Source organism: Cherax quadricarinatus, chromosome 13 (genome assembly GCF_038502225.1).
Source record: "Cherax quadricarinatus isolate ZL_2023a chromosome 13, ASM3850222v1, whole genome shotgun sequence".
NCBI lineage: Eukaryota > Metazoa > Arthropoda > Malacostraca > Decapoda > Parastacidae > Cherax > Cherax quadricarinatus.
The window spans coordinates 18793452-18807869 of record NC_091304.1 but is presented as its reverse complement, the minus strand read 5'-3'; the positions used below and the strand labels follow the sequence as shown (position 1 = coordinate 18807869).

Genomic DNA, 14418 nt, shown 5'->3' with positions numbered 1-14418 from the left:
CATCTAAATACGTTTACCTTCCCCCCCTATTCCTTCTTAGTACCTTTATCGGCGCTAAAAAAAAAAGAACCCATTGTTTAAAACAAACTAATTTTTCCAGGCTACAGCAGTTATACTACTTCAGCTCATTTCAAAGGCCATCCCTATCTAAGGTATAACTTCCCCCTCCCCGGAATACGACACATAACAGTTAACTCACACCCAGATACGTACTTACTGCTATGTGAACAGGGGCAGCAAGTGTAAGAAAAAATGCCGATCCATGCCGAGGATCGAACCGCGGACACTCAGTATACGAGCTGAGCGCGCTACCAAAAAAGCAGCCAAAGGGATACTAAAAAAAAATTCTTAACGAGCAATATAATGAATTAGAAGCTGAGGTAGTAAATGCTGCAACTATTGCAAATTAAAAATAATGATAAAATAATTATCAAAAGCGGACACTACAAGAATAACCCAGCTACTGTAGCTACACATAGGTAATAAATAATTACAGACACACCCACACACAGGAGCTGTGAATCCACCCCTACAACCACATACAGATGAGTACACAGACACATTATCAAACATGCCAAGAAATTGGAGAAAAGTTTGCAACGAGACAAGTCCCGTAACTTTGGGGTATGTGCTATGAGGATAATAAAGGGACCTTAATCTGATGACATTAGAGGAAAGGACTAAGGGTGATATGTTTGCGACAGAGACAACTCTTAGAGAGGCGGCAAACAATAACACAAAGGCACAACTGGAAGTTGAAAACACAGATGAGTCACGGGGATGTTAGGAAGTGTCTCCTCAGCCTCAGAGTGGTGTGGAAGTGGAACGACCTGGACAGTGGAGTGGTAGAGGCGGGATCCATACATAGTACGATAAGGCTCTCGAAGCCAGAAGTAAACCTAGTAGCGACCAGCGAAGAGGCGGGGCCAGGAGCTGATCGACACCACGTAACCACGTATAGGTGAGTATACACACATAAAACCAGGTCAAGTGCCTATCGACAAATGACTTTGACAAGCCGTTACTAACACAATGCAGCAACTAAACAGATGACACTAATTTTTCTACACTAATAAGCAAAATTCCTCTCAAGGTTGACATGCCTGTTTCTTTCTCACATTAATGGACATATTACTGCATAAAATCAATATTATTTTGAAACTGAATTTTACGATGTTAAAGCAATATCAGTTTATGTACCTCTGTTTACAGAAACATTTTCTCATAAGATCAGTAATAAAATTAATTTATAATTCCCACAGATATTCCTTTTTTTAATTTGACAATCAAAGGGTGATGACATTACTTAACCAAACCAAACGAAAACCTCTAGGTACCTCAAGGAAAGTAGGTACCCTGATACTGGCAAAGAGCTTTTGATCTAAATAACTGACGACTCTCTCTTCTCTTCTTCAAATTAAACTAAGCTGCCTCCTATTTCCCAGGCGCGGTATGACCTCTACAGGTTTAGCGCTTTTCAACAAATACAGTAAGAACAATCTACATCTAATAATTAAGAAATATAAAATGAAGTGTCCAAATGTAGGGTATATATACATTGTCGCCTCACCTTCTGTTCCCTAATTTGTTGGTCGAGAACGTCTGCGGTACGAGCCACGGGAGCCATCCTCTCCAGCCTGGCCTCCATCCTGGCCAGCCACGACTCCAACTCGGCTCGCTTGGCATCGAACTTGTGGGTGTCTGTGTACATAGCGTCCAGCTGAGTCTTGCGTGCCAACACCACACTGTTCGTTTCATCCCAATGCTCCCGCAGCTTCGAAACTGTCACCAAGAGAAGATAAATTTTTAATAAGGTATCAAAAATGTGAAATGCGTGTCTGTGGGTAAAATTTAAGTTAAAACGTTCGGTGCATTGTCAATGTTTGTTAAAAGACTGAAAAGATTTTGACATTTAGGAGCATTTGCAATGTAGGAGCATATTTAAATAATAGCTACTCCTCAACGAAACCAAAGAACCGTTTTCTGTCGCTGACTATACTGGTTTTCTTTGAGTCTCTTCAACGTTTACGGAATGGGAAACTAGTATATTTTACAGTATACTAAGAATACGAATTTATACATTAAAAATATCTACAGTGTGCATTAATTGTTCATCTGAGTTCGTAATAATTATTAACGAAAACCAATGTCAACGCTCTCACAAAAAAAAAAAACAAAGTGAAGAAAGAAGAAAATGTTATAAATTACGAACACACTTTATTAAACATGTCGGTGGGGGGAGGGGGAAGGAAGAAGAAAAAATAGTTAAGGAAAAAAATATCAGAGACTTATCACTTGAGGTAATCTATGTTCTTTATCATAAGGGAGGACGAGCAGTTCGTCAACACAACTCATAAAATTTTCCTTCTACAACAACAGAGGGTATGTGTGGTGTGTTTGTCTTCTCATATAACTACACATGTCGAGCACCAAGTCTGCTCACACATCCAAGGAGAACATGTGTGCTTCAGTTGTCTGCCCACAAATCCACAGTGGACACATGTGGTACAGCTGGTCGTGGTCTACCCATAAACTAAATAGTACATGTGTGGTAAAGTTGGTCTGCACACAAAGCTACAGAGGACACGTGTGGTATGTCTGCTCACACTGCTACAAAGGACACGTGTAGTACAGCTGTTCTGTTCATACAACTATAAAAGACATGTGTGTTGCACCAAGTCCGTTCGCACAGTTATAGAGGATGTGTGTGGTACAGCTGGTGTGCTCGCACAGCTACAGAGGACACGTGTGGTACAGATGGTCTGCTCACACAACTGTTGAGGGTACGTGTGGTACAGACTGCTCTCACAGCTGTAGAGGGCACGTGTGGTACAGATGGTCTGCTCACACAACTGTTGAGGGTACGTGTGGTTCAGACTGTCTGCTCACACAGCTGTAGAGGGCACGTGTGGTACAGATGGTCTGATCATACAGCTGTAGAGGGAACGTGTAGTACAGATAGTCTGATCACACAGGTGTAGAGGGCACGTGTGGTACTGGTCTGCTTACACAGCTGTAGAGGGCACGTGTGGTACAGATAGTGTGCTCACACAGCTACTGAGGACACGTGCAGCTTCTCAGTTCACACTTTAGGAAGAAATGGCTCTAAACCACCAGTCTCGTTATTCTGAAACAATCTAAGCAGTGTTGATTATCTACTCTCCAACAAGGTCACTACAACATCGATATCTCTAAAATGCAATTACAAAAAAGGTCCCATCATGGCTAACCACTACGAGTGATTCAATTCCATCCATTTTTCGTAAAAAAAAAAAAAAATATATGGGCAAGAACACGTTACAAAAATGGAGGGTTAAGACAACAAGGAAAGCCACGAGGGCTCTACTAAAACAAAATCCGTTCAACACAGCTTTAATGCCAATTAAGCCGAAATTAGCAAAAGTTCAGAACCTATGTTTATCGACAAAAATACCCATGATGGGAGGGGTTGAATCTAATGATTGCCTAGGGTCCGTGAGTCTAATGACTGCTTAGCGGGGGTGAGTTTAATGACTGCATAGGGTCCTCGAGTCTGAAGACTGCCTAACGGGGATGAGTTTAATGACTGCCTAGTAACCGTGACTCTGAAGACTGCCTAGCGACGGCGAGCATTGACTGCCCAGAATTGAACACTAGTGAACATGTCTAAAGCACAGATGCCCCGAGCTTCAGACTACCCACATGGACTTACTACATACACACACAGTTTAATAACCCTCATGTAGTCAATATATATACCTAACTAACCTAGTACAGTTGTCATAAAATGTTTCATCGCCACTGATACTCAAGACCTCCAATACAAACAACAAATCCTATGAGTTGCTACACCAGTCATACAATATAACAAAAGAATCCTGTCTACCACCGTCTCTACTTTTTTATGTTCACTTTCTTATCATACACACGATTTATCTAATGCAAACACTAATACTGTAAACTCACAATTTCTTCAGTATCCGCCTCATGACAAAAGTGGAGAATTCTTTTGTTATATTGTATGACATGCTGGTGTAACAACTCAGAGGATTTACTGTTTGTCAATGGAGGTCTTGAGTATCAGTGGCGATGAAGCATGTTATGATAACATTCGAAATAAAAACTATTTCATTATACTCATGCGACAATAGCATCCATACACTCACATGTATTCATATTACTAACCTACAGGAGATAGGGGCTCAGTTAAAGAACAAACAAGAATTGCAACACAAACAGTCAACCATGACATGTTCGAGATCCGTACAACACGCGAATTTCTTATTACACACACAAAAAAAAATAAGAAAAACGTAAACCAACAGAAAACGTGTAGTTCATGCTTAGTCCACAATAAATTATTAATAAAACGTGCAACAAAAGTAATCCAGAACAAGTGAGAAATATCATACAGTTAGTACAAAAGAACAAGGCATACCACCTGCACATTCTAACAATATGGATGGCACTACAACTTAAAAGAACATTATAATCCTTTAACATAGTCACGAACCTTACTGTTTTTACAAAGAAAAGCATAAATAAAACCAAGATTGAGATTAAAAACTTGAATGAAGTTATAGGTCTCAAATTACTGGCAGTGCACAATACCGACAAATTAATGAATATGACATATGCAACACCTGGATAATAAAGATACCCAATTGTTGCACACACACACGTGTGTCTTATTCGTCGAGGTTAGGTCTGCTGAAGATTAGATTCAACTTGATATATTTCGGTCGCTGCGCGATCCGAGGATTCCTGCGCAATCTCTGTATTCCATAACCTCAGTCACATGTGTGCCTTTGCACGCGATTGGAATAGTGCATAGTCCGACATAAGTTGATAATGCAGTTAAATGCTAGCTATATTACGATCACTGTGTTATCTGATAAAGATATCCCCGTATTCCATAACCCAAGTCCCCAGTGCCCTTAATGTACGCGACTGGAATTGTGTAGAGCCTGACATAAGTTGATAATGCCGATAAATAAGAGCACTGGAGATCTGACGGGAATCAGAGGCGGCATTCACAAGTAATCACAAGGAAACTAATATCCAAATTTCAATAAAAGTGGCAAATTAAGTTATTACACAGCCCAAATTTAATTCAATTTTTTCAAAAAAAAAAAAAAAAAAAAGACTAATATCCTATGTAAGTGACGAAGTACTTAAGCTTCCTGGAAGATTAGTGTACATAATATACAAATGTTTAACAATGGTCTTGAGAGCACACAGATGTTATAGGTGCATAAAAAAATTAGGTTGATTTAACCTAGGATAACCATATAAAGTTACACACTGTGACTTATTTCCGATCAAAAAGGGACATTTTCCAATTATTTCACAAACTAGTTTGTTGAAGAAAATTGGTACATGATAATTTCCACCAGCTAACATCACGAGATTGTTTCATCTGAGGAGAACACATCAACACTAAAAGTTTAAATCTGACCAGCAGATGTATTTTCCTGTTATTACACAGAATAAAAAAAATATGCCTCCACAGCCTAACCCCATGAAACGATCCGTCATACGATGCATCAGTCTTTGAAGACTGATGCCGTTAACAATTGTTACATTTTAATCAGAGGAAAGTGCAAACCTGTAAAATTTACATACTTCTGTGAAATTAGAAACACTGAAATTCGATCGAAGTAAGGGGGAAGAAAAGTCCAGTTCCTTGAACCAAGAGCCCCTCACCACCATTAAGCCAAAATAATGCACTCAGGTAAAATAATACTATACCATGTCGAGATTAAAAGTAGCAAAATGGCATCTACAGACGATCAGAAGAGCTCGTCTCAACCTACCACGTGGAAACAAAAACCTGGAAACGGCCTACGTAATACTGTGCACAGGTCACCCACGTATGTAAATAGCCCCATCAATTTTGTCCAAGACACACAAGCGTTGAAAATTTGAAGCCGACCGAATATGGCGTTCACGAGTAATAAACGAAAATTTGTGAGAAAACAAATAATTAATGTTGCTGAAAATGCTCCTAAAAATAGGAATGTCTGTACTCATCAACTTAAAAAAAAAATAAAAACAGTATTTTTTTACTTTATTTTCCAATTACTTTTCAGATTTAAAATTCTCGACAATCGTGGAAGAAAAAATATTTCACTTAAACTTCAAAATATCCAATTTGATAAAATTGGCAAAAATGGTAATTTGCACCTCTACAACCCAAAATTACAACAAATACACAACATTTAGGGCTTGAAGCCAATCCAAAAAAAGTGTTCACGAGACATTACATGGAAAGCAATTTGCTAAATAAAATGTGCAAAAACTCACACAGCTGAAAGTGAGTAAAAAATCTGTATTTTTCTAAAGCCCACCAATGGTAAGACTTTGAAGCCGATTATTAAAGAAATTCTCCAATATAATTAACCAAATTCCAACAATTCTAACTTTTTTAACCACTTCAAAAAAATATCAAATTCGCATCTAAACTTACTGGTTATAATACTTCTTATAGAATACATCGTCAGTAACACCTTGAAGCCACTCAGAAGAATAATTCTTTAGTTAAGGAATAAAAATGAATATGACGATATTCAATAAAACTGGAAAATTGGGGTTTAAGACTGCCACCCAATGGTAGCGTGAACCTTATGTTCAGGAAACCACATCAATGGTAGCGTGAACCTTGTGTTCAGGAAACCACACCAATGGTAGCGTGAACCTTGTGTTCAGGAAACCTCACCAATGATAGCGTGAACCTTGTGTTCAGGTAGCGTGAACCACACCAATGGTAGCGTGAACCTTGTGTTCAGGAAACCTCACCAATGGTAGCGTGAACCTTGTGTTCAGGAAACCACACCAATGGTAGCGTGAACCTTGTGTTCAGGAAACCTCACCAATGGTAGCGTGAACCTTGTGTTCAGGAAACCTCACCAATGGTAGCGTGAACCTTGTGTTCAGGAAACCTCACCAATGGTAGCGTGAACCTTGTGTTCAGGAAACCTCACCAATGGTAGCGTGAACCTTGTGTTCAGGAAACCTCACCAATGGTAGCGTGAACCTTGTGTTCAGGAAACCTCACCAATGGTAGCGTGAACCTTGTGTTCAGGAAACCTCACCAATGGTAGCGTGAACCTTGTGTTCAGGAAACCTCACCAATGGTAGCGTGAACCTTGTGTTCAGGAAACCTCACCAATGGTAGCGTGAACCTTGTGTTCAGGAAACCTCACCAATGGTAGTGTGATCCTTGTGGTCAGGAAAACACCAATGGTAGCGTGAACCTTGTGTTCAGGAAACCTCACCAATGGTAGCGTGAACCTTGTGTTCAGGAAACCTCACCAATGGTAGCGTGAACCTTGTGTTCAGGAAACCACATCAATGGTAGCGTGAACCTTGTGTTCAGGAAACCTCACCAATGGTAGCGTGAACCTTGTGTTCAGGAAACCTCACCAATGGTAGCGTGAACCTTGTGTTCAGGAAACCTCACCAATGGTAGCGTGAACCTTGTGTTCAGGAAACCTCACCAATGGTAGCGTGAACCTTGTGTTCAGGAAACCTCACCAATGGTAGCGTGAACCTTGTGTTCAGGAAACCTCACCAATGGTAGCGTGAACCTTGTGTTCAGGAAACCACACCAATGGTAGCGTGAACCTTGTGTTCAGGAAACCTCACCAATGGTAGCGTGAACCTTGTGTTCAGGAAACCTCACCAATGGTAGCGTGAACCTTGTGTTCAGGAAACCACACCAATGGTAGCGTGAACCTTGTGTTCAGGAAACCACATCAATGGTAGCGTGAACCTTGTGTTCAGGAAACCTCACCAATGGTAGCGTGAACCTTGTGTTCAGGAAACCACATCAATGGTAGCGTGAACCTTGTGTTCAGGAAACCTCACCAATGGTAGCGTGAACCTTGTGTTCAGGAAACCTCACCAATGGTAGCGTGAACCTTGTGTTCAGGAAACCACACCAATGGTAGCGTGAACCTTGTGTTCAGGAAACCACATCAATGGTAGCGTGAACCTTGTGTTCAGGAAACCACACCAATGGTAGCGTGAACCTTGTGTTCAGGAAACCACATCAATGGTAGCGTGAACCTTGTGTTCAGGAAACCTCACCAATGGTAGCGTGAACCTTGTGTTCAGGAAACCTCACCAATGGTAGCGTGAACCTTGTGTTCAGGAAACCACATCAATGGTAGCGTGAACCTTGTGTTCAGGAAACCTCACCAATGGTAGCGTGAACCTTGTGTTCAGGAAACCACATCAATGGTAGCGTGAACCTTGTGTTCAGGAAACCTCATCAATGGTAGCGTGAACCTTGTGTTCAGGAAACCTCACCAATGGTAGCGTGAACCTTGTGTTCAGGAAACCTCACCAATGGTAGCGTGAACCTTGTGTTCAGGAAACCACATCAATGGTAGCGTGAACCTTGTGTTCAGGAAACCACACCAATGGTAGCGTGAACCTTGTGTTCAGGAAACCACACCAATGGTAGCGTGAACCTTGTGTTCAGGAAACCACACCAATGGTAGCGTGAACCTTGTGTTCAGGAAACCACACCAATGGTAGCGTGAACCTTGTGTTCAGGAAACCACACCAATGGTAGCGTGAACCTTGTGTTCAGGAAACCACACCAATGGTAGCGTGAACCTTGTGTTCAGGAAACCACACCAATGGTAGCGTGAACCTTGTGTTCAGGAAACCACATCAATGGTAGCGTGAACCTTGTGTTCAGGAAACCTCATCAATGGTAGCGTGAACCTTGTGTTCAGGAAACCACACCAATGGTAGCGTGAACCTTGTGTTCAGGAAACCACACCAATGGTAGCGTGAACCTTGTGTTCAGGAAACCACACCAATGGTAGCGTGAACCTTGTGTTCAGGAAACCACACCAATGGTAGCGTGAACCTTGTGTTCAGGAAACCACACCAATGGTAGAGTGAACCTTGTGTTCAGGAAACCACACCAATGGTAGCGTGAACCTTGTGTTCAGGAAACCACACCAATGGTAGCGTGAACCTTGTGTTCAGGAAACCTCACCAATGGTAGCGTGAACCTTGTGTTCAGGAAACCTCACCAATGGTAGCGTGAACCTTGTGTTCAGGAAACCACACCAATGGTAGCGTGAACCTTGTGTTCAGGAAACCACACCAATGGTAGCGTGAACCTTGTGTTCAGGAAACCTCACCAACGGTAGTGTGAACCCTGTGTTCAGGAAACCTCACCAATGCTAATGTGAACCTTGTGTTCATGAAACCTCACCAATGGTAGTGTGAACCCTGTGTTCAGGAAACCTCCCCAATGGTAGTGTGAACCTTGTGTTCAGAAAACCTCACCAAAAGTAGTGTGAACCTTGTGTTCAGGAAACCTCACCAATAGCAGTGTGAACCTTGTGTTCAGGAAACCTCACCAATAGCAGTGTGAACCTTGTGTTCAGGAAACCTCACCAACGGTGAAAATTTAAAACTGATCAGATGACTTATTCTCCAGTTAGGAATGAATTCCAACAATTCCATTAATTTACTATGTTATTACATCAACACAAGTACTATCCTGGCCTCAAGACGCAACAAGTACTATTCTGGCCCCAAGATGCAAGAAGCACTATCCTGGCCTCAAGATGCAACAAGTACTATTCTGGCCCCAAGATGCAAGAAGCACTATCCTGGCCTCAAGATGCAACAAGTACTATCCTGGCCCCAAGATGAAACAAGTACTATCCTGGCCCCAAGACGCAACAAGCACTATCCTGGCCTCAAGATGCAACAAGTACTATCCTGGCCCCACGAAGCAACAAGTACTATCCTGGCCTCAAGATGCAACAAGTACTAACCTGGCCCCAAGATGCAACAAGTACTATCCTGGCCCCAAGATGCAACAAGTACTATCCTGGCCCCAAGATGCAACACGTACTATCCTGGCCCCAAGATACAACAAGTACTATCCTGGCCCCAATTTGCAACAAGTACTATCCTGGCCCCAATATGCAACAAGCACTATCCTGGCCCCAAGATACAACAAGTACTGTCCTGGCCCCAAGATGCAACAAGTACTATCCTGGCCCCAAGATGCAACAAGTACTATCCTGGCCCCAAGATACAACAAGTACTATCCTGGCCCCAAGATGCAACAAGTACTATCCTGGCCCCAATATGCAACAAGTACTATCCTGGCCCCAATATGCAGCAAGCACTATCCTGGCCCCAAGATGCAACAAGTACTATCCTGGCCCCAAGATGCAACAAGTACTATCCTGGCCCCAAGATACAACAAGTACTATCCTGGCCCCAAGATGCAACAAGTACTATCCTGGCCCCAAGATGCAACACGTACTATCCTGGCCCCAAGATACAACAAGTACTGTCCTGGCCCCAAGATGCAACAAGTACTATCCTGGCCCCAATATGCAGCAAGCACTATCCTGGCCCCAAGATGCAACAAGTACTATCCTTTTCCCAAGATGCAACAACCATTAAACAGTGAAGTCGTTCAGAAGCGATAAACTGAAAATTATTTAACATGGTTTATAGGGATTTAAAAATTCACACTATTTGACAAGTGTAAGTCTTAAATCCGCACCTAGTCATCTGATTTTCACCTTTATCGAGAGTTATTTTCACCTTTTCCGAGAGTTTGAAGCTATACAACTGGTTTTGGAAGGTATCTGAGCTATTCCAGGATGCTGGGAATGGGTTCAACAATTTAGGTTACTAGGCATGTGAAAATGTCTATTGTTCCAAGAATTTGGTCCACGTTATCGGACACAAGTTTTGAAAATTTGAAGACGATTGGATAAGGCGTTCTCGAGCAAGGAGAGAAATCAAATAATAGTTAGAGGAAGAAGAAATTAAAAAAAATTCAGGCAACCTCTTTAAGATATCCCTTCGGGGATACCTAATCAAGATCAAACTGATAATATTTAACTAGATTATGCAATCCTTGAAACACACTACCGCTGCACCTCATAAGATGAGGTGCAACGGTAGTCAAAGGACTCACTAGTGGAAGTAGGTCATGCAAAGAGTTGGGCATGACTTCCACTAGTTGGTTTGCCCATTGTAACGATGCCTTCAACTACTGCATCTTATTTCATTTCTAAACAAGCGTCCGGCTTCCTTCTTACGGTGGTGAACACATTCATCTAGACTAAGGGACTGATTATCTCGTCTTATACTGTCTCTAGATTCAAGACCCTCAAATAACCTTTAACCTTTGTAGTGAACTGTTAAATCCATTTCGTGGCGAAACGACTTCAGAATTTCTCAGAATAAAGATACTCAGGTGTCCCATTCTTCACATAATTAATCCAGTCACATGATTAATCACTTTTCCTCCAGTGAGGCCGAGAAAAGACTAGGATAAGCAAAAATATTCAAGACCGTTGTTCACTTTGAAATTGGAATGAGAAAGGAGGTGGGAGACGGTTGGTTAGGAGAGGGAAGATATGGGTGAAGGATTGGGGAGGAAACGGGCTAAAGGAGCTGGATAGGAAATTGGATAAAAGATGAAAAAAAGAGAGTTGGAAGTCAAATGTCAATCAATTAGTAGCCGATGTTCATCAATGGAATTTAGTGATGCATGGCGCTTCTCAGTTTGAATAAGCTTCCCAAGAAACAGTGAGATCGTGATCTGCCAAACATTTAGGATAGGGAGAGCTTACCACACACCAAGGTAAGCTCAATACCCATTTGACCCAGTACTGTTAAAATACATCAATTATACATATCAGAGGTGTTAGCTTGCAATATCCTGCATTTATACTAATGTGTTGGTTTACAAAACCTCTTATATATACCAGTGTTGCTATCTTACAACAACCCTCATGTATACAACACCACTTTCATATACCAGTGGTGTTTTCTTACAATACCCCTCATGTATACCACGTAGATTATCTAACAACACCCCAACAGAACAGCGGAGAGCTTACAATACATCGCAAAGTTTTCAGCGCTCTACATTTCCAGCACTATATTTCCCACTAGTGTGACTTTACAAACACCCCGCATTTTTACCAGTGGAGGTGAGTCCCCCCTTACCCCCTAAAAAAGTTCCAAAAGCTATTCACCCAAAGTTCTCTAAAAAAAGTTATGTCGTATTTTTAATAACTTGGGAAGTAAGATAAGATAAAATTGTTGCGTTAAAAATAATAGACATTGGTTAAAAAAGTCTCAGTTATTTTCTCCTGTGGTTCATCAACGTTGTAAGGGTTAATAAGATGAAAAGTGATTTTTTAGAGCAGTCATTCAAGAAGTCTGCTAAAAGACACGCGCCAGGATTATTATTATATTTTCATGGGAAATCGATAAACCAGTAAGGATAGTATTGGGAAAGCGCTAAACAATAGGGATAATACAGGGAAAGCACTAAAACCAGTACGGATAATACAACGCCTTGGGAATGAGAGGTAATCAGGTTTGATAGAAGGAACAGGAGGCTATCTGAAACTCCTTGCATCAAATGTTCTTCACAAGCATCAAAGAAATACTACTCTTGCAGAAACACAACATAAAAGAGAGGACCAAGAATGTGAACGCCTACCAGCCCAGGAGAACCGTGTCACTAGCAAAAAGTAACTGTGACAAATCCCACTGTTTATAAAATTAGTTATCTTTTAATCCCATCACCCTAGCGCTAACTTCTTTCGCAACTTAATCAATAAATAATGTTAAAGCAATGATAGTGACATCACACAACCCTGCCTAAGACCTACATCTTACCACCTGTTCCATACATTTGCAACATCTCACACATTATGTCTTTTCCAAATCCAAAAATGCAAAGAAAAGCACCTTATATTTATCTAAGTACTGTTCGCTTACATGTTTAAATGTAGACACTTGGTCTACCCCTTACCCTTCGTAAAACCTTTTTCCTCTGCAATCCTACTGTCTTACACTTAATTATTTCAACAATAACTACCATACACTTTACCCGGTATATTCAACCGGTTTCTTTCCCTATAGTTGTCGCACTCCTATATCCCCATCCTCCCCTTTATACAAAAGAACTGTACAAGCTCTCTGCCAGTCCACAGATATTATACCCCTTTCATGAAAAACTGCATCCCAACCTGCTTTCAATTTTTCAGTCTTGATCCCATCTATCTCAGCTGCTTTACCCACTTTCATTCTATCCGCTGCCTCAAGCCTTTTTCCCCACACTCACACTTGGCGCTTTTTCATTCCTGCACGAAGTTATGCTCCACTTTCCAATGCATATAACACCTCAATATATTTCACTTCAATCTTCCAGTGTCTCCACCTCCCTATCTAATGTGTCGTCCCCCCACCTTTTTTTTTAACTTCCAAATCCTTTTGTTCCCTTGGCTTTCTCAACTTACTAACCTCACTCGAAAACTTTTTCTTCTCACTCACTATGTCTGTACTTCTCACCTTGCACTCCCTGACCACTCTTTTACTTTCCCTCTTATAATTCACTGTATTTTCACTGCAAAAAAAGCCTTTCACGTTCTAACCTTTTCTCCCTAACCACCTTCTTTACCTCATCATTCCACCAATCGCTCCTTTTCCCTCTGACAACCCCCTCCTATACCAACAAACTTTTGCTGCACACTAATACTGCATTCTTAAATCTACCCCAAACCTCCTCGGCCACCTCCTTAATACCTGCACTCTCTCTAACTCACATTTCTCCCAATAGCTGGTTATAAGGCATTCTAACACTTTCCTCCTATAATGTATTAACTTTCACTTCACTCTTACCCACTGATGACATTCATATTGTGCCTCATTTACCTTACTCTATTATTATAATCAAAAAGAAGCCCTAAGCCACAAGGGCTATACAGCACCTCTTACTCTAACTGTAGCTTTCAGTAAATAATGATCTGTCAAACCTCTATTAGTCTGCCCATCAACCTTTTATCTCTTAATGCATGTTATATACCTTTACCTTTGATAGGTTCCGAAAGTTTTCCTACTCTCGTGGCCCGGCCTTGGGCTCTGAGAGTAGGAAAGTTTGTGACCGAGTGTGTTGATACAATGTTCTTATAATGTGCCCACAGTACTCCTGCTTTTCACTGGATTTATTTTACACATTCTTTCATATATAATAACCTAATGTTTTTATTGTAGTGTGAATGTTTGGGACTAGACTTCAAGTACTTTGCAGGGCAAAGAATATATTATCGTGTAACTCTCTCTCTCTCTCTTCTGCTCCAGCGAGCACATATTTTGGACTCTGGGGCATTTCCAGTAAATGTAATGCGTTACTGACTCTATGAAGGCCATAAATGATCTTTGCATATGTTCTAGCTCTGATATCTCTCTGGCTCTGAATGAATTATTATTATAAGGGGGAGCGCTAAACCCGTAGAATTATACAGCGCATGTGAGGGGGATGAAAGATATTCAGGCTTAATTCAGGGAACCGGAGCACAGATCCAATTCCCTAGATCAAGAGCCCCTCACCAGCCTCTAGGACCCTCCCTTGAGGGGGCT

At 41.3% G+C, this 14418-nt stretch overlaps 1 protein-coding gene across 10 annotated transcripts in view; it reads right to left on the bottom strand.

Annotated features, from left to right (window-relative positions):
- Positions 1-14418, bottom strand: part of LOC128688508 (utrophin) — a gene marked incomplete at its 5' end in the record, with an annotated part of 1206544 nt that overhangs the window by 281544 nt on the left and 910582 nt on the right. For all 10 annotated transcript variants that reach the window (XM_070084560.1, XM_070084566.1, XM_070084565.1 and 7 more), the window contains 1 exon segment: positions 1571-1782. In XM_070084560.1, coding sequence (XP_069940661.1) covers positions 1571-1782 — 212 coding nt within the window.